Source organism: Vicugna pacos, chromosome 24 (genome assembly GCF_048564905.1).
Source record: "Vicugna pacos chromosome 24, VicPac4, whole genome shotgun sequence".
In the NCBI taxonomy this organism is placed as follows: Eukaryota; Metazoa; Chordata; class Mammalia; order Artiodactyla; family Camelidae; genus Vicugna; species Vicugna pacos.
The window spans coordinates 20,378,037-20,403,672 of NC_133010.1; the positions used below are offsets into that span (position 1 = coordinate 20,378,037).

General features: G+C 46.8%; 1 protein-coding gene across 11 annotated transcripts in view; it reads right to left on the reverse strand.

Moving 5' to 3' along the window:
* GREB1L (GREB1 like retinoic acid receptor coactivator) overlaps positions 1–25,636 on the reverse strand; it is a 213,208-nt gene that overhangs the window by 4,500 nt on the left and 183,072 nt on the right. For 7 of the 11 annotated variants that reach the window (XM_072949130.1, XM_072949131.1, XM_072949136.1 and 4 more), the window contains 14 exons: positions 23,003–23,342; positions 18,990–19,105; positions 18,091–18,335; positions 15,369–15,943; positions 15,080–15,182; positions 12,357–12,512; positions 11,946–12,085; positions 9,758–9,919; positions 9,412–9,619; positions 5,209–5,374; positions 4,067–4,294; positions 3,053–3,194; positions 1,989–2,189; positions 159–297 (listed from right to left, as the gene is read on the reverse strand). In XM_072949130.1, coding sequence (XP_072805231.1) covers positions 159–297; positions 1,989–2,189; positions 3,053–3,194; positions 4,067–4,294; positions 5,209–5,374; positions 9,412–9,619; positions 9,758–9,919; positions 11,946–12,085; positions 12,357–12,512; positions 15,080–15,182; positions 15,369–15,943; positions 18,091–18,335; positions 18,990–19,105; positions 23,003–23,342 — 2,921 coding nt within the window. Of the gene's footprint in view, positions 1–158; positions 298–1,988; positions 2,190–3,052; positions 3,195–4,066; positions 4,295–4,573; positions 4,662–5,208; positions 5,375–9,411; positions 9,620–9,757; positions 9,920–11,945; positions 12,086–12,356; positions 12,513–15,079; positions 15,183–15,368; positions 15,944–18,090; positions 18,336–18,989; positions 19,106–23,002; positions 23,343–25,636 lie in introns of those variants that run through there. The other 4 variants (XM_072949132.1, XM_072949135.1, XM_072949133.1 and 1 more) reach the window with 3 other exon arrangements.

Below are 25,636 nucleotides of genomic sequence, written 5' to 3' on the forward strand. Positions count from 1 at the left end.
TCCCCCCATTAAAAAAAATCACTGGCCCTGGTTTAAAAGCAAGGTATTTAATTTACTGGCAAAATGATTGTTAAAATGCTTTTTTATATCTTTCACTTCTGTATTTTGTCTAGTGGGAACTAACAGCATTCACAAACAAGATACTAAATTTGATTTACCTTTTAAAAACTTAAATTTCTTAAGAAGATCAGCACCTACAAAAGAGTCACAGAGGTACAGGAGGAGTCCACTGAAACACACCCCTTCACAGTTGACATTGCTGGAGTGGGGTCTGGAGCTGACATAGCATATGGCCACCTGGAAGCATCAAGCAGAAATAGCACCAGCATCTCAAAACCAAGTGAAACGTCTGCATCTTTAGCGGAGTGAGTCAGCGCCTTCCTTTTTAGCTGTCCATTTCAGGGTCAGGTAAAGGTGACACATTTTTATTGAAACTTCAGTGGGCTGGTTATTTAAGCTTTGTACGCCCTATATTTAGTATGTCGTCTTAAACAAGAGACACTTTAAATAGGTTATTTCTCATAACAGGATAGTTAGTAGAGGGGCTTGTTTTGTTTCTATTGATTTCTTTAAGAGTTCATAAAATAATAAAAAGCTGCCTTCCACAAAAAGGCACACTTAGGAAAGTTTAAATGGTTAGATTCCCTTATTGATGAGAATAAAAATTTTAAATCAGTGTTTCACTTAGATATACTTAAATTTTCAGTTGGGTGGAAGCTTTAAACAGTGAATGGATTTAAATTTTTAGCTCTCTGTGGCTTCTATGTACAGAAGGTAGCTTCACAAAAATTACAGAGAAGTGTAAGCTAGGAGCCCCTGAGGACGGTAGAATGGCTTAATGTGTGGGCCAGCCTGCTTGTGTTCAAATACTGGTTCCTCTGAGTAGCTGTGTGACACTGAGCAGTTTTCTTGTCTATAGAGAGAATAGTGACACCTGTCCATAGGACTGTTTCGTGAATTAAAGAATGCAACCCACTTAGCAAGTATTTAGTGGCTGCAGATGCTGTCATTAGTGGTATTGAGATTGTGCTGTCCAACACCTAAAGCCCTGGATTCTTTCAGGAGACTACAGAGATGGCATAAAACAGATACCCTAAAAAGTATTATTACATCTGATTTTTTTTCAAGATCCCTTCTACCTCAAATTCTACAATTCACGGTTCAACCCACCATGCAGATTATTGAAATACCATAAGAATAAGGATGTAAAATGCTTACACTTAAAATTTTAGAATAAAAATTTAAAAATAAAACAAAACAAGTTCATACTGTATAGCACAAGGAACTATATTCAGTATCTTGTAGTAACTTATGGTTAAAAAGAATGTGAAAACGAATATATGTATGTTCCTATATGACTGAAGCACTGTGCTGTACACTGCAAACTGACACAACATAGCAAACTTGAATAAAAATATATTAAAAAAAAATAAATAATCCTAAGGGGAAGCTTAGTGGTTGAAGCTCTTGAAGGCCGTCAGTGGTCAGAAGCCTAAAGGTACAAGTGGCAAATTAAGAACAAAAAAAAAACTGATGGAGAATTTGAGACAGAGTGAGAGAAAAAAATGAAAAATAAGGAAATAATGAAAAAGCAAGAAGCCCAGGAGTGGAAAGTATAAAAATAGGGGCTATAAAAAGGTCTCCTGTGATACCCTCAGGTGTTCTGCAATCACTGACTTCCCCTTGTCTGCCTGTGACGCTCAGATCACGTGACCATAGTGTCATCTGATACATGTTACAACAGGGAGGAGCAAGTAACTGCTTCTGCCTCGGGTCACTGAGTAGGCTTCTTCACGGAGCAGACCTCTGAGCTAAGCTTGGAGTGTTCGCTGGCTCACTGCGGGGAGGGGGATAGGTGTGTGAGCTTTGCCTAAGTGAGTATGTCACCAGCTCCTTGTCTGTCTCCACTTAAGCTTTCAAATGGGATCTAAAATGAGTAAGAACTGGATGGAAGCAGGGAAAGCACAGCCCCGCCCCTTCCCCTTTACCTCTGGTCCAATGTTCAAGTAGCAGTCAATGGCCAACACGGGACTCTTGAAGTTATGGATAGCTTTGGGGAAGAGTTTGTACGAGGCATGCTGAAGGAACTTCTCCAGGAGAAACTGTGCAGGGGCTGCCAGCAGTGTGTGTTCACTGTCAGGAGCACAGACATACTGCAGGGGCAAGATGGGTGCTAAGCTCTCTGACACCTGAAATCAGAGCCAAGAGGATCATGGGAACTGTGTCTGTCACTATGTGAAACTGGCAAGGAAACACTGCATTGCATCCTAACAGCCTCCAAATAACAGCAGGAGCACAGAGACGGAGGTCAGGCTCAAGTGGAAGTCCGCCTGTCTTGGGTTGTGAATTTTTTTCCCGCCGGAAATAGTTCAGTTGGATCTAACATAATTTATACACAGCAAGAGCAGGAGAAAATGCAAAAAAGTAGACTTCTTTGAAAGTTAGTGCATTTAGCAGATACACTGTAGAGCCCAAACAGAAAGCCTTTTATATTGTTGCTGGATCTGGATGGGTTAAATCCCATCCCATCACCACCAAAAAAATAGCAAAGAAGTTTTCTAAGGTCCACTGGGGAATCCACGTGTTATAAATGATCAGATATCAGTAAATCTCTAAAACAGAAATGGGTATGCCTGTGGAATTAACCCTTAACAGGTTTGGAACTGCATTACCTGAAAAACAAAACCCAAAAACCTGGCAAAGGACCACACAAGCATCTTGGTTACATTTCGCTCATGTGTTAAATGAAGAATGTAAAAGTGTTAACTTTGCCAGTTTAAGAATATAGTAAAGTTTGAAACGCCATGAAAGCTTCAGTTAAGCCTTAAATCTAACGAAAGGTAATTCTGTTGAATTTTCATAGCTTATGTTTGGCTCTAGATGAGTCCTCAGGGAAATGAGACTGCAAATTTGACATTAAGAACTGACTCCCTTGCGTTAGCTTCGCTTTCTAGTCAAGAGGCAGGTGCTTAATGCTAGTTCCTAATAACAGAGATACTAAAGAGAGATCACTGTCAAATACTGAACAGTAGACTCAAGCTTGCGAACTTACCATGATCTTTGGTTTAATGATAAAGTCCCTTTGCCCTCCAACCTGAACATGTTTCTTCATGAGGCTGAAGTTATTAAAGCGGCAGATGAGCAGGCCACTACTGTTTGTTCTCAGGTTAAAGTCAACATCTTCACAGAAATACCTAAATTGTAATCATAACGATAGGTTTCCTTAACTACCTGTCACACCTCAACACTGATAATTACACAGAGAAATGTGGCAGATGTCAGGAGACAGCCTTAGACAGAATCAACCGTTCCCCCTCACGGAGCTGGCGCTCTCAGCACTGGCCTGTGAGCCTCTTGGGTATTGCAGCCAACAAGGAGGGAGAAAGTAACGAGACTGGTCCCACTTTCCACAGTGCCCCAGGCGTTCCTGAACTGAAACAGGGCTGCACGTTCTGTATACTCTTGGGACAGGAGTGCAGAGCTGCTCCCAGTTTTAAAATCCTGGCTGCAAACAGGATGAAGCATCTGCCAAGATTTAAACCACAGAGGTGAAACAGCTACAGAATATTGTAATAGCTACAGGTTGGGGGGTGACATAAGGGGGACTCTGTGGTCTCCTTGGCCATTTCAGACTTCCCAGGGTGTGGACATAACTTACTCAGGAGGCCAGGCCAGAGGATCTAGGTCTCAGGGTCTTGCTAACACGTGGGGAAAGTGATTACCTTCTGAGATCTGAGGGTGAATGAAAGGTTCACCTTGAATGGTCTATGGGTCCACACACTGATGTGACGCAACAGTGCCGGCCCTGGTTTAGTTCTTGTTGAGTGGCCGTAATACATTTTCTAAGCATTTCACGTTGCAGCAGCTATTATTAAGGGTCTGGGTCATTCTGAAGGTTGATGAAGGGGCCACTTTGGGGCGTGTGACCCTCCTCCCCACTGTCTCTGTCCACATGGTCTCAGTTTCTCCAAGACACAGATAGGAACAAAAGCATTACAGAGGCTAGAGCCAAGCAGAAACGATCAGTACATGCCAGGATTCCTTGCATCCGGGAGGCCTGACTTACCTGTTGAAGTCATACTGCACGTTCTGAGTCAGGTCTATGTTGAGGAGAATGAAGTCATGCACGTGGCACCTGGAGAACGGGGCCTTCAGGCTCTGAGAGGTCAGCCTGCTGCTCCACTTCTGTATGCCCAAGATTGCGTAGTGGACGATTTTTGGTGTGGCTTCAATATGCTGCAAGACACTCCTCAGGGACACATTCTTACTGGAAACTCCTGTTTCCATGGGTTGGCTACGAAACGCAGAGTTAGTTTATGTAAGATATCTATCGCCACTACTGCAGAGAGGGTCAGTTCTGAAGGGCTAACACTACAGTGTCCATGTCTGTCAGGGATGCAGTTAGCTGATTTACTTTATGATAGCCTGGAATGGAGAAGGACATCGAGCCTGGTTTTCACACTGCCTGTCACTGCTAACTGAAGGAAGCTGCCTTCCAGGAGGGGGACTGATCACTTTAAGGTAGGGAAAGAAATCCAGCCCATTTCTAAGTGAATAATGAACAGGGAGTTACCAAAGAGAGGGAGCACGCAAGTGTCCTTCCAAGTTCTGGTCATCACGGTATAATAAAGGAGTATTTGAAAACATCACTGGCTTCATATCTACAGGGGAAATGCACAAAATCACAGCGCTGGAGCTGGAAAGGCCGAGAGCCCATCTGGCACTGTTTTCACTGGGGCTGGGAACATCTGGGGCCATTTGCCACATAGGACTTTTCCAGATGTAGCATTTCATGGTCCTCATGGATCCCCTCACAACTCACTGCCCCAGGAGGAGAACCTCTGATTCTGGCCCAACCATAATTTTACAGGTGATGGAACAGTTATGAAGCAGAGCTAGGGCTAAAAAGCAGGTGTCCTGATTCAGAAGGTTTCTAAATAAACCATAGTGTCTTTCAACAGACTTTTACAGCAAACCAAAGCCATGATGCAGAAATGGCCCAGGAATTCAGTGGCATACCGAATGCCTAAATTAAAAAATTCATTAGTCACCACGGACTGTGCTAGTGGGAGTGGTCTCATGGATGATCGTTCTGCCCTGGAAAACTGTGGCTCTAACTTACTTCCATGTGTGACGACAGCCAAGGGAAGTGTCTTCTCGGTAGCACTGTGTCACAGTCCCCTAGAACTGCTTGGGAAGTGCCAGTACCTGGTCTGCTCCTGAACGCTGTGAATGTGCCACAGGACACACGAGTCGTCCATCACAACGATGAAAGGCCAGACACACTGGCGTTTAACTCCCAGCTCCTCCAGGCGGTTCCTCTCCAGTTCCAGGTTGTGATATGACAGCTCCTTAATGAGAAACCTGGCGGCACCTGGAAGGCAACACAACGACGGCTGGTACGAAGAGCTCTTCGCCCAGGCTTGGCTGGAGCTCCGCAGACAGCGGGCGTTCTCTCCATAAGCACACCTGTTCACGTGGTGACCGTGCAAGTGGGGTCAACCACACGTTGAGAGCAGTGGTTCTCACACCAGTGCAGGTAAGAATCACCCAGGAAGTCCACTTAAAATGCAGATTCCTGGAGCCCACCACCAGACTGACAAGGGGCCAGGAACCAGAGAGGTCTTTGATGCAGGTCATTCGTGAACCACACTTTAAGGAGTACTGGGAGAATCTAGTTTCCCTGATGGGAAAAAAAGGTTCCACATAGAGGAAGCCCTTATTACTGGTTCCTTAAAGTCATAAAGGGCCCTGTCAGTCTCAGAAGCAGCCACTCTAACGTCCTGCACTAGGCTAGTAGCCAGGGCTGCGGTGGTGGGTGTGGTGCTTAAAATAATGTGTCCCCTGCTTTAGATACCTTTAGAAAATTGGCAGCAGTGTCTCTGAAGATTCTGGGAACTGGTATCCTTTCCCTAGGTCTGCCTTTTTGTCAGAGGCACACTGTATAGTGAGTAAGAGAAAAGCCTGGAGCCAAGCTGCTTAGGTTTGAATCCTGATTCCACTACTTCCTGGCTGTGTGACAGTGAACAAGTCCCCTGTGCCTGGGCTTCCCCACCTGTAAGGCGGCAATGCTAATGTCTACTTCACAGGCGCTCGGGATAGTGCCAGCACATAAGTACTCAGTGTCAGCAATTATTAAGGTGATGATCAGGAATTAGCCAGGTTTTATGAGTGGGCCATCCTAAGATGAAAGAAATGTAGACGATAATGAAGAGGCTAAAAAAACTTTAGTCTATGGAGGAACCAGGAAAACAGTTTGAATAGTTCAAGGGTAATACTAGGATTTAGAAGAATCTACTTTCAAGAGTAATGTGTCTTAATAGTTTGCATTCTCAACATAATAAGGGCCATATATGAAAAAGCCCACAGCTGACATACTCCACAGGGAAAGGTTGAAAGATTTCTTCTTAGATCAAGAATAAGACAAGGCACAGCAAAGGAAACCAGAAGTAAAACAAGAAGAAAACCTACGGAATGGGAGAAAATTTTTGCAAGTGAAACCAACAAAGGCTTGATCTCCAGGATATATAAGCAGCTCATACGACTCAATAAGAAAAAAATAAACAACCCAATCCAAAAATGAGCAGAAGACCTAAACAAGCGATTCTCCAAGGAAGACATACAAATGATCAAAAAGCACATGAAAAAATGCTCAGTATCACTAATTATCAGAGAAATGCAAATCAAAACTACAATGAGGTATCACCTCACACCAGTCAGAATGGCCGTTATTCAAAAATCCACAAGTGACAAATGCTGGTGAGGCTGTGGAGAAAGGGGAATCCTACACTGCTGGTGGGAATGCAGTTTGGTGCAGCCATTATGGAAAACCGTGTGGAGATTCCTCAAAAGACTAGGAATAGACTTACCATATGACCCAGGAATCCCACTCCTGGGCATATATCCAGAAGGAAATCTATTTCAGGATGACACCTGCACCCCAGTGTTTATAGCAGCACTATTTACAATAGCCCAAACATGGAAACAGCCTAAATGTTCCATCAACAGGTGACTGGATAAAGAAGATGTACATTTATACAATGGAATACTATTCAGCCATAAAACCCGAGAACATAATGCCATTTGCAGCAACATGGATGATCCTGGAGAATGTCATTCTAAGTGAAGTAAGCCAGAAAGAGAAAGAAAAATACCATATGAGATTGCTCATATGTGGAATCTAAAAAACAAAAACAAAAAGCGTAAATACAGGACAGAAATAGACTCACAGACAGAGAATACAGACTTGTGGTTACCAGGGGGGTGGAGGGTGGGAAGGGATAGACTGGGATTTCAAAATTGTAGAATAGATAAACCAGATTACACTGTATAGCACAGGGAAATATACACAAAATGTTATGATAAATCACAGAGAAAAAAATGTGACTGATTGTATATATGTCCATGAATGACTGAAAAATTGTGCTAAACACTGGAATTTGACACAACATTGTAAAATGATTATAAATCAATAAAAAATGTTAAAAAAAAAATAACACAAGGATGCCTATCTTTACCACTTCTATTTAATGTAGTACTAGAAATCTTAGAGCAATTAGATAAGAAAATGAAATAAAAGCTACCCATGTTGGAAAGAAGTTAAATTATCTGTTTCCAAACATGATCTTATATGTAGAAAACACTGAAGATTACACATACACAGAGTTAGAATTCAGTGAAGTTGCAGATACAAAAACAACACAAATTACATTTCTGTATCGTAACTATCAATCTGAAAGGGAAGTTAAGAAAACAGTTACATTTACAACAGCATCAAAAAGAATACAATACTTGGGAATAAATGTTTAATCAAGGAGGCAAAAGACTTAAAATGTTTTGTACACTAAAAAGTACAAAACATTGCTGAAATTACAGACACAAATAAATGTAAAGACACCCCATGTTCATGGATTGGAAGATGTAATATTGTCAAGATGACAGTACCACAGAAAGCAATCTACATGTTTATGTAATCCCTATCAAAATACCAGGGTGTTTTTTTTTTTTCCGGATATAGAAAAGTCCACCTTTAAATGCACATGGAATCTCAAAGGACTCTGAATAACCAAAACTATCTTGAAAAAGAACCACAAAGTTAGAGTTCTCACACTTGGCTGACTACAAAACTAGAATAATCAAAACAGTGAGGTAATGGTATCAAGACAGACATATAAACCAATGGAATAAGAATACAGAGCCCAGAAATACACCCTTGCATATATGGTCAAATTATTTTTGACCAAGGTGCCAAGACCATTCAATGGATTAAAAGATTGTCTCTTTAACAAGTGGTGTTGGGCAAACCCGATAGCCACATGCAAAAGAATGAAGTTGGACCCTTATACTATATAAAAAAATCAAGATGGATCAAAGAGCTAAAACCATAAAACTCCAAAAAGAAGACAGGGAAAGTTTGATGGTGTTGGTTTTGGCAATGATTCCTTTGCTATGACACCAGAAGCAAAGGCAACAAGAGAAAAAATAAACTGGACTACATAAAATTTTAAAACTGTGCAAAGGACTCAACAATGAAAAGGCAACCTACAGAATGGGAGAAGATACTTAGATCATATCTGATAAGGGATTAATACCCAGAATATATAAAGAACTACAAGTCAACAACAACAAAAACCTGTTTAAAAAGTGGATTCTCCAAAGATACACAAATGGCCAACAAGCAAGTGAAAAAGATGATCAACATCACTAATCATTAGGGAAATGCAAATAAAATAACAGTAAGATACCCACAGAAGCCAATGAGAAGTGATTTAGATGCAGGGAGTGACCAGACAGGAAAGCTGTAGAACACTGGATCCAGCTGGAGGTTCCCTGCCCGCAGGAGTAAGTGAAGGAGCTGTGGGCCGCCCGTTCCTCCCACCACTGTGTACACTCAACCACCAGGTGCCCCCTGAGAAATCAGCCTGTTGCTCTTCAGCTCCATGGGGAAAAGCGGGAAGGACTTCTGGATACTTTTAAGATGACTGCCTCAGGTCCCCAGTTGTGCAGAACCCTCAGGAACTCGCCACGTGCCTTCAAGATTGGCGACGACTCAGAGATCCCTCCAGCCCAGAGAAGACTACTAACTCCCCTCCTCAGACCATCCTCACTGTGCTGTTCCTGCCGCTGGCCTGCAGCAAGGAGCACTTGCAGCCTGTACTGACAGGTGTGCCCAGCCCTTCCCAGGGTGCTCAGTGTCCCAGTGACTGCTTTGGTTACTAGTCCTCAGAAGTTAAAAATTCTGCAAAACTGCAGATAAAGAGAAACAAAAACTCAGATTTAAAGAGGAGTCAGAAATCCTTTGGTCTGAAGGGCAAGACCCTTTCCAGAGGCAGGGGAACCTTTGAAAGTCCATGCCTGGGGAAGGAGCTGTTTCTGTTTGCAGCCCTCCCCCCGCCCCGGGGGCCCCCTTACCCACGCCTGCGTTATTGAACATGCCGGGCAGCACCAGCATGATGTGGTTGGGCCAGTACTTGCGGTACAGCGGCATCTCATACTCTTTGACTACCAGGAGGTGCAGGTGGCTGATGCCCTCCATGGCGTGAAAAAGGTTTAGGAGTCCGTGCTCATGGCGACCACTGGAAGGAGTGAAAATAGGGCTCTTGACTGCATTCAGATTCTGCTGAAAGGGAAAAAGGAAGAAAGAAAAAAGGACCAGAAACCAAAAAGAGTATTAGAACCCTGAGATACAAAGCAGCTTAGAAAACCTGATCTCGTACCTGAGGCCTGTTGGTCCTCGTGTCCAGACACTATCACCCACCTTGTCCGAAACCAGGGGCAGCCGCATGCTCTCCAGGTGTTTGCCCTGCTTGCTGAAGACAAAATGACTCTCTTTGGATTTGGGAATGATGAAATAGAGCTGCACCTCCTCTCCCAGCACGGAGGAAGAGAACGTGAAGGCATGAAGGGTAGAGTCAGACATCTACATTTGGAAAAAAGAAAGGGAGGGAGTGTAAGCTCCATGGTTCGCAAACTTCCTGGCCACTTGTGAAGGCTGTCATTCAGAGAGGCAAACTAAGCTCAGCTTTTACCTGCCACCCGGCCTGGCTGTGCAAGCAATGCTGGAAAGATAAGAAAGGCAAACACTTCATCTTTCAGTGGCTGCCGCTGACCTGAGAGCCAGGCACCCTGCCCCTACGCAGCCTCTCGGCTGGCGAAGTACCTGTTGCTCAACACTGTCTGCATTTCTCGTGTTCTTAGAACCGCTGCTGCTCAGACTTACCACAGGCCCGTCCAGTATACACTGTGGGACATCCTGCTACGTAAGCATTCCCCAAGGTGCCCAGTGATGGGGGAAAACACTTCTGTTCTGTGTGGCTCAGGTCAAATAAATATTTTTTAAGTAAAATATTAAGACTGGCATCATTAAAACGCCTCTTGAGCTACAAGGGAAACTAAAGATTTTTGAACCCAAGCTTTAGCCTAGAACTCACTTCCGAAAGAGACCAACTTATCTAAGGTGATTATAAATCTAACCTATCTTTTAAAAATTGCTGTAAAGTTCTCATGCTCTCTCAATAACCCAGCTCAGTGAAAAATAACATAAAAGTCTTTACAATGCAGGCAATATTTGGCTTAATGAAAAGATAGCATCACTTTTCAGCAGCAACTAGAATCCAGGTAGGTTTCCCAAGAGTTTCAATCTAAATATTACATTTCATAGAAAAATCATATTGTAATTCTTCCCTTAAATTCTCGTTCATTCTGCTTCACCGGTGTGGGAATATACTAGTTAGTGAGTAATCATACAGAAATTATATAGAGGGTTTTTAATAAAGAAATTTTCCAAAAACATAAGTTATGGATCAAGGGACTTGAATCCTCTAAATTCCATAAAGCATTGTGAGCTGATTTCAAACTAGCCCAGCAAAAGTTTTCAGTAACACAAGAAAACAAATGGGACAATGAAAGGTAACTTTTATCAGGAACAGCAGAATGGTCAGCGCAGTGTTCTTGTTTGGTTTTAAGTAAAAGTAGATTTATTCAAAGAGATACATACTCCACAGAGTGGTGGCCGTCTCAGAAGCCCAGAGAGGCCATGAGGCGTGGGGGTGGGTGTTTAGTTTAAAGCAGAAGTAGATACGCCCTCCATAGATGGAGCACAGGCCTTCTCAAAAGGCAGGAGAGAGGGCCCAGCCCAGTTTTTCAGTGTCTCCCTCCTTGTACCCTGTGGGGAAAGGGTGAAGACTGGACCTCGAGACCAGAGGCAAGTTTGGGGGAAGTCCACTCAGCACATCCTCTAGGAAGAGCTGTTCCAGGGTTCAGAGCCAAGTGATAAAAATCAAGATAAAGTGGGGGAATCCAACGCAGAACTTAACGCCCCAAATAGGCACCGGATTCTCCCATCATTGGCTGCCTTTCCCATCTTTTGTGCTTAAAGATGCTCTGGCCAAAAGGAAGCTAAATGCTGTGGGGTGTCTGCTCCCCTTCTGTGTTCCTACCTCTCAGTTCTCTCCAAGTAAAAGAGCAAACATTGACTCCTCTGTATGCCCAGTGGTCAAAACCATCCCATGCTGGAGCAAGAATGAGACTAGGTCTGTGCAAATCAACAGACTTGTTCACAGCGCAAAGGGTGCACCCTACAGCTCTGGAGATAATGGCGCCATTTTCATCAACAGCCCGAAGTGGGAGAGAGACCCTTTCACCCAACACACCACACTACCCAGCTTTTCAGGGTCACAGATAAACACCTCAGCTCCTTTCTAACCTAAACATGACACGTGTAACCATTTTGATGAAATGAGTTAAGACAAACCCAGTTTCTTTCTCTCCTCCCCTCCCCATAATCCTAATAAGCCTAGTCATTTGAATTCATTTTGCTCACAAATTAGTGGCTCCATCTCATAAGTAGGCCATCCTTGTCTAGCCCTTGAAACCGGGACCCTTACTTTATATCCCTTACATACAAAATCCACGTGGGGTGACGGGCAAGGGCAAAGGGGCTGCACCTGGGAGGCAGAGGTGAAGTCCATGTACTGGTGGCACTGCTCGCAGTGGTGGAAGGTGTTGTAGGCCGCGTACTTGGTCAGCATCATGGACACAGTCTCGCGTTTCTGGGGCTCTTCGACTCTGGATTCCTTTATTGCTTCTGTGTATAAAGGAGCAAAAAAGCCTTCCCATGATGTGCTTGAAGCCCCTATGCCTGGGAAGAAAGTCCCCTGCTCCCCAAGGGCTTTTCCTGGGATTCTGTAACTTAGGCCCCGAGAGGCAGGCATGAAAGCGGGAGGGTGGCATGTACGTGTGTAAAACGAGAGAAAAGCAGAGGAGAGTGACTGCAGTTGCCCTCAAAGATTAAAGCGCCCCAGGCCTCCTGCCCCGACTGAGGTTCCCCTTGACCTTCAGGCTCAGCTTACACTGACCTTGTTTGACCCCTGCCAGCTTCTCAGTGTATACCAGGCTCATCAGGCTGTACTTGGGGTCATGCACACTGACGTCAAAGGGCATTTTACTGAAGCTCTCGATGTCAGGCCAGGGCTCTCCCTCTGACTGGCTGACTTCACTGCTTTGGCTGTGATCTGGGACAAGCAGAGAGATCGTGCACAGAGCAGACAGACCGCCCGGCTTCCTTCCCTCCCTCCCTCCCTCCCAAGGGTCAGGGACGAAAGGCTGTATGAGACATAAAGCATTTCTGAAAAGTGACCTCCTGTGTCCAGGGCAGAGGGAACCAGAACTGTCCCTTCAGACCCCTGCTGGAAGGGGCGCTTGCCCTCACTGGTCCCCATCAGTAGCCTCCACACACTCAGTCCACAAACCCCAACGTCTATGAGATCAACTAGTTTCCCACCCCAGCCCCTCAAATTGCCTTAAAAGCTTGTTTAATTTCGGATGATCTGAATTCTATTTTAGAGTTTTAGCTGTGGGGAGTTTCAAGACATCGACAGCTGAAGAGATTTCACGGATGCATTGAGCAAGATTTGCAGTGTCTCCTGCATATTAGAGTCACCTGGAGCTGGTAAAAAATCCCTGTGCTCAGGCCACATTGCCCAGAACCTCCTTCATTACCCAGGCACCTGTTGTGGTGTTTCAAGCTCCTTAAGTGGTTCCCACATGCAGTTCAGGTTGAGAGCCAGGGGCCCTGGGTTTGAGTCCGGGCCCCTCCTCACACCTGCAGGCACCTTCACCCCTCAGGGTCCCCTGATTGTAGTAAGGATTCCAGATGGTGTACTGGAAGTGCCAAGACACTGGCAGGCATATAGGTATAGGGGGTCCGGAATATGATATTTGTTATTAAAAATAGACACTATAAGATCAAGCTGGAGACAACTTTCAAAGGGAAAAAGGAAGAAAAAAAACTCCAACAAATTTCAATTTCTTCTTGTGATTAAGTTATAATGGACAAGAATCTGAAAAATGTATATATATGTATGTGTAACAGAATCGCTTTGCTGTACATCTGAAACTAACATTGTAAATCAACTACACTTCAATAAAAAAATTTTTAAGTTAAAAAAAGGCCTGAAGACTAGAAGTACAGCTATTATCTTTTAAACACAATATTGTTTGGTTTTATAACACAATACTGTTTGTTTTTATATCCCTGAGCTAAAGTGTGCATTTTATTTAAAAGTTAAAGCTTATTCTAGTTTTTAAAAAAGGTGTCCTTGTGAGGAGGGTACAGCTCAGTGGTAGAGCTGCATGCTCAGCATGCACGAGGTCCTGGGTTCAATCCCCACTACCCCCTCCAAATACACCTTCCCCTCATAAAACGACAACAGAAAAAGCAAAATGTGCGGGGTAAAAAAAAGGGCGTCCTTGTGCCTTTCCAGAGCACCACTGCATTCACCTGCACCAAAATGAGGGCGAAGGAACAAAGCCAAACAGTGCCTCTCACTACAAAGGCCAGGTTTGACTCCACAGCTCAAGGCCCTGTAGTGGAATCTCTTGTGGGGCCAGGGAGTCTGGGGGAAGAGCCAGTGGGATACGGCCCCTCACCCGTTGTCTGCTGGGCTCTGCCTTTGCCCTGTGGTCCAGCATGCAGGTGTTTCAGGCCCTCCTGGAGCTCTGAGTCCCCTCTGTGGGGGCCTGGGGGTGTGGTACAGTTCAGCTGGGGTCACGAACGAGGAGGTGTGGATGGGAAGATAGGACTGTGCATCTGTGTCTGGGATTGTGGATGTGAACCGGTGAGGAATGGAAGTAGAGCCAAAAGCCATAGTAAAATGATTAAATAGAGCCAATCTTACCTAGTCTTGCTCTGAACTAAACTAGTCCCTTGGGCTGGTCACAGAACAGGTCCAATTATGTAGGAAAAGTAAGCGAGGTGAGGGCTAAACTGATGGAAGATGCTAAGGCCTCTCCCTTTTCTGGACTCGTCTCTGAGGGGCGGGGGAAGAACTGCAGATTCTTTCTACTGTCCTGTCCCTCCCGTGTCTCCTCCAGCACACAGTCGGGTGGTTCTAAGACGTGCAGTCACAGTGTGAGGCCACACTCTCCTTAGCTGCAGAGCTCATGCTGGCTGCGTACTGCCTGTGCCCACCTTCCAGCCTTGCTGGGTGGGCTGCAGGGCAGAACCACCTCACAGGTGGCGGGGGTGGAAGGGCTGAGAAGCGGGGCGGGCAGGAGGCGGAGGCTGGGCTGGTCTGTCAGGCACTAGCCCTGCATCTGACTGCCAGTGCAAAGGGGTCGTTTATGGTGCCAGGGTTTTGTTCTGCCCATGGACGTTTTCCTTTGGTTATAGTAACCCCATATGTTCACTCGGAGCCTGCAGGCAAAATATAAGGTCTACTCTGACCAACCAACCAAGGCCTGGCATCCGAAACAAACCACGCCGGGGACCCTTAAGCAGTAGAATACCGCAATCGAATTTTAAACCCAAACAGTTTCACCCTCTGAGCAACGAGCCCACCTAACAGGGCTTTGTAAGCTGCCTTTCTGCCCAGCGTCTTGCAGGACACAGAGGGGTCGGGGCCTAAAGAGGGGAAGACCCCACCCCGGCCTCAGAGAGCTTTTACTGACAACTACTGCTGGCTCCTAACCTTCAACCTCTCAACAACCCTGCAGGCTAGGGGCTGCAGGCGTCCAGGGGGCCGAGGACAGCCCGGCTGTCCACAGTGGTCTGTCCGCGCGGCCCGGGCTGCGAACTCACCCGTGTTGATCTCGGCCTCATCATACACGTCCACCTCCAGGAGCCTGATGAGCATGCGGAAGAGGATCCTAAGGAACTGTAAATAGGAGCCAGTCTTTCCCACCTGATGGAGATACGTTTAATCGGGGGAGGAGAGGGAAGGAAAAGAGAAAAGAGGTTTCACACCTGGGCTCTTCCGCGGCTCCTTCTCTGCCTGAGAGGCCCGTGCGGGGCCTCGCGGCCCCGACCTCTCCCGCCCCGCCCCCCGGGGGCGCCCCGGCTTCCTTGGGTCCCGGGACCCCCGCCATACCTGGGGGGGCCCGCTCAGCAGCAGGCGGCGGGGGTGGCAGGCGCGCGCGCCCGAGCCGGGGTCGGGCTGGTTGCCGGCGTCGGCGTGGTGCGGCCGCGCCGCGGTCCACTGGCGGTAGTAGAGGGACTGCTCCTCGGCGCTGGCCGCCTTGTGCAGCAGCGGCCGCAGGGCGCTCACCCAGGCCACGTCGGCGTGCGGCAGCAGCGAGGCCGAGGCCGGCAGCCTGCCCCCGCGCTGCGCGCCCAGGAGGCCGTAGGCCGCCTTCGACAGGATCACGATCGGGGGCAGCGCGGCGGGCAGGCCCCTGCCGCCCGGGACCGGCTGCCCCGGCCACGGCAGCGCCCGGGGACCCGACGAGGACGACGACGGCGGCTTGGAGGTGGTGCTGCTGGCCATCTGGGGGTCCAGGGACTCCCACTCCTGCTTCAGAGCCTCCCCGGCTCCCGCGAGGCCCGCCGAGACGCCCTCGTCCAGCCCCACGCTGTTGGCCGGGCTCCGGAAGCTGGGCGTCAGGGACTGCTTCTGGGACTTGTCGGCCGTGCTGGAGGAGCTCACGCCGTTCTCCATGATGGAGCCTGAAAGAGGACGGACGGCGGCCCCCGCAAGCCGCCCTGTCACCCGGGCCGAGCGGCTCTGTGGGGCGGCTCTGCCCCGCGAAGGAGGGCGGGAGCAGCCATGCGCCCCCCTCCACCCCGCTCCCCGGCCCCCCTCCGCGGGCTCGGCCCGGGGGAGACCCAGCGGGACCCGGCTACACGTTCCCCGCCTTCCCCCGGGGCGGCCTTTCTCGGCTCGCTCCTCCCCGCTTCGGCAGGGCGCCCACGGGCTCCACATCCTGCCCACGTCTTTGCAAATCAAGGTTATTAAACGCTCCTCAAGGTACCTCGTTTGTATATGCCCTCTGATTCACTCCCGGGCCCTGACCACATTCAAGTCCTGCTCTCACGGGGTCCGAGGCCCCCACTTCTGGCCGAGGATAAGCTCCCACGGTGCAGCTACCTCCACGTACGCCCGGACCAGAGTGGGAAACCGCTCCGTGGGAAGAGGGCGTGCAATCCGCGCCCAGGGAGACAGTGCGCTTGCCCAGAAGCCCCTGCACGTGCGGCCAATTCACTTCAAATGTGTTCTCCCCCTTTAACCCATCACCACGCTTTGGTCTGAGGACAAACCTGAAGCTCATTACATTCAGGAGGGAAGGCCTTCTCCTGCTCTGACTGGCGCTTCCCAAGCCTGGGGGGGGGGGTCAAATCCCGACCTTGTGAGATGCTGGTTGATCAGCCAGTAACCAGAGGCTCGTAAGCCAAGTCACTCGGTGCTCAATCTGACTTGTGTGTGAGAGCTCGTCTCTCCCTTCACGGCCCTTGAGTCCCTGAGGGCGGTGAGCCCCCCTGAGGACCCTCAGAGTCAGCCCAAGGCTAGGGGTGGGGCATGTGAGGGCAGCAGGTGGGCCACATTGCCCTCCAAGGGGGGAAACACTAAACAGTGTAAGGCAAACCATTCTCTTTGTGTGAGTCAATCAAAGCAAGGCCAAGAACAGTGAGCCTATGGGCAGCTCTAGAGCGTGGCTGATTTGGAGCCGCAGGGAGGAAGACGAACTCCCACACCCTCTCTCCGCCGTCCCTCCCCCTCCCTCACTGATGCTAGTATCCAAAACCTTCTAGAAATGATATTCCCCCTCCCTTCTATTATCCTTTACTAACCTCCGAACATCTCCCCTTTATTCAGAACTGTACTGAGGGGTAGGAGAGGGGAGTGGCTGGGCAGACCCCAAGGGACAGTCCTCATGCTCTTCCAGGCTGAGGGTCACCTTACAAAGACGGAACCCCACAGGTAACTGCCTCCGCAGTTCCCACGGGGAGCCATCGACAGTGGCTGACAGTGAAAGCAAGACCAGTGCTGCTTTTGGTCGGGAAATTGTGTTGTGTGTGTGCTGTGTGTGTGTGTGAGATGGAGCTGGGAGAAGGAACGTAAATCAGTGGTGGTTCCCTCTGTAGTGGATTTGTAGTGGGGTTTTCATTTTTAATCTCTTCTCTATACTTCATTACATTCTCCAAGTTTTCTATGTTAAGCTTTATTATAACTTTCACAATCAAGAAAAAAATTGATATAGTGCTGCATTTGCTTAATACTATTTATCAGACAAAAACTGATACCAGGCACTGCCATCGGCCACACGGCCACACAGAGCGGCTGGCTGACTGCAGGCTTGAGCATTCCAGTCAACCTGTGGCCCCAGAGCAGCCTTAGAGTGCAAACACTGGCTATTAAGTACTTAGAAAAGTCACTCATTCATTCATTCATTCACTTATTCAAACACAGTTTGTGCCAGGTACAAGGCCAATTACCACAAACTCAGAGCTTCAAGATCTGGAAGGAAAAGGCAGCCTTTGTGCACATATCAGTGTAGAACATCCATGAGATGATTAGGGCGGGAAAGACTAGGGTAAATGGTGGCAACCAGGGTGGATGAAATTCACTTATTATATTGAGCCCATAAGCAAGCACTTCATTAGCTGTTTCCCAGGGAAGTACTTTGTGGTGGCCCCACAGTCGTGTTTTCCAAGTGTCCCTCTGGGGGAGCTGAAGTCTGGACAGGATGCCTGAGTCATCCAAGGCTGCTCCGAAAGCCTTGACAGGTGTCAGCAGATAACATCTGCCTTCCGTACACCCACCCACCTGCTCACTCCCGTCCCTGATCCCTTAGAAGAGAAAAGCCAGTACTTACCAGAGGTTCCAGTAACGGCACTGCTGTTGCTCTGGGGCCTCTCCAGGTCGATCAGCAACTCCTCAGTGTCGTTCTCGCTGACTGCAGCTCTCTCTCGCTCCTTGCCGCTAAGGTCCAGGGCGACAGTGGGCCCCCGGATGACCTCTTTTGAGACATAGCAGCACGCCAGACCCACCTCCTGCTCCAAGGCCGTGCGAGTTAAATAGCTTGAATCAATTAACCGGAGGTCACAGTACTTCAGAGACCTGCATGGAAGTAAAGATGCCTTGGGTGAGTCTGGCTGGCCCCGTGCACACAGCTCACCTGCCCCTGGGTGGCAGGATGCTGCGTTAGTCAATGTCATGAGTTGCAGTGCCAGGCAATCCTTGATTTAAGCCTCAGCTCTGCTGCCTCCTAGCTGTTAGCACCTCGGGCTAGTCACTTCATTTCTTCACATGTGAAACGGAACAGCAGTGCCCGGCTGCTCCGGTTATTGTAAGGCGTGAATGGCACGACGCGGGTGAGGCACTTAGGAAACGCCTGACTCACAGTAAGCACTCAGCTAATGCTAGGATTAGTGTTGCTGTTGCCTTGCAGCCTACAGACCCCAGATCCTTGAGGCAACAGAACAGATTAACAGAGACATTTCATCTAAAAAACCCCTCACTGAAGGCAAGGCTTTTCCTCCCTGCCTCTCTGCCCTGCTTTGGTGCGCACACACTTCTCACTTGTGTCAATCTCCCATTCCCTGAATTGCTAGGCGATCTCTGGAAAGTCAAAAGAAGGAATCAAGGAAGGCTAAATTTCTCATATCCCCAAATAAGACAATTCCCCTCTCACTCGCCAAGTGAATGAAATGAGTAAGCATCAGCTCAGCTGGGCAGCTAATGGAAAATCAGAACTAACGATTTGCACCATACCTGGGGAAGCTTTCTCCAAGGGGATCTTTGCCAGTTAATATCACAATACAAGGCAGCCCTTCCAGATCCTGGTACGTCCGAGGGGTCCACTCTTCTGCTTCATTTCCTCTCCAAGTCTGTAGAAAGGGACCCATACGATATTAAAATCAACCCCCTCATTTAAGTTTCCACCTTCTTAAAGGTTTCTACATCCAGGCTTTATGTACATCTGTGCTCCCAAATGACTTCCAACAAGTGTGTCTGTACATATATTAAATTGCTACTAAAAAGCATAAACAAAGCACTCTAGAAGAATGTGGCCTTTCGTTTTATCCCAATAGGATAAAACATACACATCATGCATTAGCCACACAGGCCAAAGAAACACACAACGTGAAATACCCCACCAATGGTGCAAACCTTACAGAAATCCTGTTAAACCACCTGACTCAAGGCTCTTAAGTGCACTTGCTTCATATAATGGACAGACTCTTGGGCCTGATTGACTGAAAAAGACCATTTCAGTTGTGTGTGACTAATAAAAGAATCTCAACAAAACTCCTCATACATAATTAACTTTTCATATATATTAACTCATACATGCTTATACACACATAAGTATATCTTTAATAAGTGGAACATCAAGCTTGAAAACATGAATAAATCAACAAACAGGAAGAAAATCCCAACTTTAAAGATGTTCAAGAGTGAAAAGATCTTACAGATTTTCTGTCTACTTTAGAGCAGAAAGAAAACCATCTCTTAAGTAGCTAAGGTGGTTTCTACTGCTTTTTTTTATAAACTATGAACACTCTATGCTCCATATTAGCTTTCTAGGAGTTACAAGAAATGAATTCACATTTTGGTAATGGTTTTGGGAATGAGGACTAAGAAGTGAGGTGTTAAGTAATGCATACAATTTTATTTTAAAATAGACTGCTACTTCCTTAGGTAAAACTAAAATGGGCTAAAAAGAAACTAGGCAAGAGATGATATAACAGATTGGTTACTGACTTGTTGACATCTAGAAAAACTAGTCTTCAGAAATAAATATACCCACAATTACTTCAAATAAAATGAATTTAATTTGTAAAACTGGAATAACAACCTGAACCTTGTTGCACAATCTTTTATCACATATTTGCACACCAAGGAGAACTCAGTGGATCTAGGTAATTATTTACAAGTTTGAGAGATTTTCTATGTCTTAGAAAATCAATCTGTCAGAAATATTTTTTAAGATATTAGAAGAAAATTTCTCCCCTCAAATTCAGTTTTCCACATATTTTCATGTCAAAGGGAACCAGAACATCACCTAATTTAAAGCAAACAATTCTGTAAAGAGGAACCATTTTACTTATAAGCCTTCACATTGGAGTTATTATATCCCTGACACAGGGGTCTCCCTGTGTATGTTTCTTGGTTCTGGCAAGAATGAGGTTGGGTTATAGTGATGGGATAACAGATATTATGTTTTATAAGGAGATTTGGTTTCAAAATATTATTAAAGAAATCCCACTTTTACTCGTGACCAATCAGAGCTAGCCAAATTCACTATAAAATGCTTTTCTGTCACATTACTTCTCTCTTTGGTTGTTAACGGAGATACTGGGGATTGAACCCAGGACCTTGTGCATGCTAGGCATGCACTCTTCCCCTGAGCTATACCCACTCTACACTGCCATGTGTGATGATTGGTGGCTGCCATTCTTCTGTGGATCTACTGTGCCCTCAGGGTGGTTCCCCTGCAGAGGCATTTAAGACAACACAAAAGACTGGGCAAGCACTGACTTCAAGGATAATATGGGGGTCCAAGGCCAAGGAAATCTAATGAAAGCTGCACAGGCCTTCTGGAGGAACTGGTTTATTTAGATTTAAACCTTGAATCCTTCCAAAGTACTTGTTATCACTTAGAAGTTAACCACAATACCTAAAGGATAATTAGAGGTAAGCACAAAAATAAGACCAATAATGGAAGAAGCAGCACTGGATTTTACCCAAGGCTAGAGATAAAAGGCACACCGGCACCTCTTGTCAGAGGTAAAGGAAGTTGGTAATTTAGAAATAAACAGGTGAAACAGAGACCACCTAGCAAGTAGCAGTCTTGCTTAGGACGTGAACATCTCAAAGGGATTTCAAAATTTTACTCTGACACAAGTAGAGAAGCTAAAAAGGATGGATTGATGTGAGCGGGTGGTTTTGAGAATACGGAAATCTCTTCTGCGTGGCTGCTGCCGGACAGCTGCTCACGCAGATGGAGCTCTCACTGCTTGGAGAGGTATTTACTCCAGACCCCCTTTGTGTCCGGCACACTGAGAGCAGCGGCTGCACAGGCCAGCTGCCCTCTGGAAGCCCTGCTGGTGGTTCTGATGTGTTAGCAGCCAGGCTAAGAATCTCAGGTACAGACTGTGGTTTTCAAACTATGGCCCAGAGGGGCAGGTTATTTAGGACCCGCGGGTTTATACTGATTTAGTCACTGGCACTTCTGAAGGGTCTGAACAAATGAACTAAGACTCTGTTAGCCATACTTGGTCAGTGTCGGTGGAGAGGCAGAGAAGACCCTGCAGCATGGCATCCTTTTAGACCACCCCCTTGCAGGAGGTGTGTGAGACTTCACAGAGCTGATTATCTGCCTTTCCAGACACGCACCGTCGCTGGTATCATTCAAATTGTCTCACGACCTATGTCTTATGAGTGATACCGTAAGAAGAGTTTGGGGGCTCTTATTTGTTATGTACCCCAGGAATTCTGCTGTGATGTGGTCTATGACTCTAATTTAAAATTGTGAACATTATATCTATGTAGCCAAAGGTAAACGTTACAACTTCCATTAGATGTAAGAGTAAGAGCTTCTGTTTTTAGACAGGTTAGTTTGCTTCAGCTGTGTATTAGGCTAACACAAGGTATTTTGTTTGCATTTTGGATTACTCAAGTGAGGTAATAGAATACAATAAAAAGGTTTACATCTGCAAAATGCTTTATGAACACTAAATAATAATCCCCAAATTAGAGCTCTTAGAGATCCTATAGTCCAAGCCTCTCATTTTGCAGACAGGAAACTGCAGCCCAGGGTGGGAATGCAAATCCTCTAAGCCTACGTGCTTTCTTTTCATAAAATTTGTGTCAAACTAGATTTTTCTTCACCCAGTTTAGCTCAGTATTTAGTTCCAAGGTGCAGAAACCGTGTCGATCTAACCCAGAGGTACAGTACCTAGCTCAGTACCATCCCTATGTGTACGCGGGGATTTTATTAAATGCTGTCTAATGGCTGGGACACACTGGACTATAAAAGTCCCCAGAAAAATCTGAGCAGGGCATGAGGTAGGAAGTTAGGTTAGTTGAGTAAGGAATTCTCCCTCACCCGCCATGCCTGCCAGGAGGGGTCTGGGGAAAGCAGTGTGTCCCTGGCCGTGCAGGGGTGAGGGGCTTAATCATGCACAAATCCCTCTGCAGTAGGCTTGGATGGGTCTCAGTCCAGCCCACGCCTTAGGAGCCAAGCAAGTACAAAGAAACAGCAAAGTGTGGGGGAAATCCACATGCAAGAGGGCAGGGAATAGTTCTATATGAGCACTGAAGATAAAACAGAATACTTTACTGGCTCTGACATGAGCAGACAGAGAGGCTGGATGGACAGAAAAGAATCGGTGAATGGTTGATATACTTAGAGGTGTGTGGCCCCACGGAGGTCCGAGAGAACAACTTACCTTTTTTTCTGAGAACACACGTGGTGGTGGGCTAGATGCATCTCGAACAAGGTCAATAAACATGGGGTGAAATTGGGTCGTCGCATTTTTGCACCTGCAGTTGGAGAGCATGGAGGACCAACTGCATGCATGCGCTAAAGAGGGGGCTTGACAGAACCTTAATAAACTGGGTCCAACTAGGAAGGTGAACATGTCCCTTAGTTCAGACTTAACATTGCCATGAGATCACACTGACACATGTGCAAAACTCTATGGCACTCAGGCCTCTGAGCCACCTACATGGGATTCCTAGAAAGCAGAAAGAAACAGAAAAGTCTGTCTGTGACTGACCTTTAATCGCGCCACAAAGTGGGTTGCGACACTGAGTTCCGAGGCGGGGTTCCCGAGGATGATCTCGAAGCGGTACTGCAGCCCCAGCTTGTCCCGCACCTCCTGCAGCCGCTCCTTGGCCAGCATCGCCAGCTGCACGGATGGCACCCTGAGAATGAGCATGTGTCCCCTCCCGCTCTTGGTCTTTCCCGGGGAGCTCAGGAGGTCATCCAGGATGCTGAGTGTTTCCGGTGTGCTGTGGTCTCGGAGTGACGCCATGGTGGTGAGAGCCATCAGAGCCTCCGAGTACTGCTGGATGAGAAGGTAGCAGCGGACGACCATGCTGTGCAGCCGGGGGTACCTTCGACAGAACACAGGGGGCTGGCACTCGGGCGGCGGGACCCGCTGGGACAGCCAGGTCTGTGTAGTAGGAGTGCAGATCAAGTGTGGCAGAAAGGGGTTAGTGATCAGCTCTAGAGTGACCTTGGAGCCCACGTCACTAGAAGGAAAAGGTGGGCTCATGACACCTGTTGGGGTGGATACAGTGAGGTCAAGAGGTTTAGGGACAGTCTAGCTACCCTGGCTTCTCTGTGGACCAACAGCATCTCCCACCACCCGGGACCTTGTTAGAACTGCCAGATGTCCCCACCCACATGTCCCAGATCAGAACCTGCGTCTTGACAAGATCACCAGGTGATCTGTATCATGATACACTTTGAGAAGCACTGGTCCGGTCAGGTTAATGGACGACAGAGTTATAATGGATGATCTCTGGATCCTAACCTCTTGCTGGTGGCTTTGGGGTAGAATGCCTGTGAGCTTATTTCTCTGACACTTAAGATTACAGTTAAGGAAACTGAGACATTAGAGTAATGTCTATGGAGGATCAGGAGTAAAAAGAGTAATTATTGCTAATTTGAGGTCAGCTCCACTGACAGCAGTATCTTCCACAAATGTGCTGGAGAACACTTGGGGCTGACTGGAGAAATAGCTCCCCCTAGTGGTGCGGCCTTCCATCCACCTGAGCCCCTGCTCAGTAAAGGGAGCTGGGGAAATAGCAGGGATGGCCTTGACTTATCCCAACATTCCCCCACCCCCACCCTCCCAAATTGGCAGTTTTTACAATCCCAGAGCAGGCGGAAAATAAATCCCTCATTTACGTGCTATTCCTCAGAAAGCCGGGCTTGCTGGCAGAATGGGCACAAATGAGCAAACAGGACCCGTGCAGGCATCAAGAGGTGCTGGTCAAGAAAGCAGGCTCGCGCAGAGCAGAGCCCTTGGACGCGAGCTTGGCGGGGCTTGCATGGAGCCGGCAACGTGGTGGTGAGCCTGTCAACTTTCTGGCAGCCAGCTGGTAGCGCATGCAGCCGCCTAGCACCTGGGTAGGCCAGTGGGGCATTTCGCCTTCGCTTCACTTGATAATTCAATTTAAAATGAAACAAGTACTTCACCAGCCTTGCACAGAAAAGCCCAGGGTCAAATGTCAGTTAGGGTTATCAAAGGAATGGTGTGCCTCTGAAGTGCTTAGAGCTGGAAAGGACCACAGATGCCTTGGGTTCTGACCATGCCACCTTCTCATAGAAGGAGGCTGAATTAAGGGCTAGAAGAAATTTAACTACTTGCCCAAGATCATCCAACTGCACAGAGACAGAGCTGAGTGTGGACTTTATTTGGGTCTCTGATAAATATCTTCTCAGCCAGAATTTAGTAGATTGGAGAAGAGTAAAGGAATCCTTCAGTTCAGTCAGTCCTGGGCCAGTCCCTTCAAGTGTATAATAAATTTATTATTAGATTTATAATAAGATTTATAATAGATTTAATGAATCTATTATTTATTATATCTATTAATTTATTATTAATTTATTACCTGTTAATTTATAATAGACTTAATAAATCTATTATTAGATTTATAAAGCTATTTTTAGCCAGGGGTGACTGGGCTGGAGGAAATAAGCACAGATGATCCAAGTTTAAGGCTTAACATTTTTGGCTGGGCCGTGTAGGAAAACTGAAGTTAGAACAAAGGGTAACTTTGACATACAGGCATTTAAATTTCACTCTAGAAGAGTTATGAATTTAGAAGTGAATAGTGTCCCCAGTCTGTGATGCTTGCATTAAACTGTAATTGTAATTTTGTAAACATTACAAAAGTCGTATAGGAGTGGAGGAGATCATCCATTAAGACAGGAGTTATGAAACCCCGAGTGAGGTTACTGCCAGAAAAGACACGTTCCAGGCTGGCTCCTAAAGAGGAGACTCATGGGATGAGTTTGGAAATCTAAGATCCCATGTGTTGTGAAGGGATAATGTCACAGGGTCAGTTAAGTCTTAAATGCAACAGCTGCGAGAATATAAAATCCTACTCCAAGCTGCTCCTCTTCCTGACACAGCATAGCCACTTGCTGGACAGGATGCATCTACCTGTCCTCATCTTTATTTTTCTGAGCAAAGTTATAGGGCAGCTTGTTAAACAGATGTTATTAATTAGAGCCAGCTTTAAAAACTAAAGCTACTAAAAGCTAGAATGTGCCTTATCGAACAGTGCCCACTGGCCCCGTCACTGCACCAGCAGACAGAATACTGCAGTGGGGCCTGGGAAGGGGCCTTTACTAGGCTAGATTCTAATGCCTCTACCTATTCTTTGAGTCTACATTC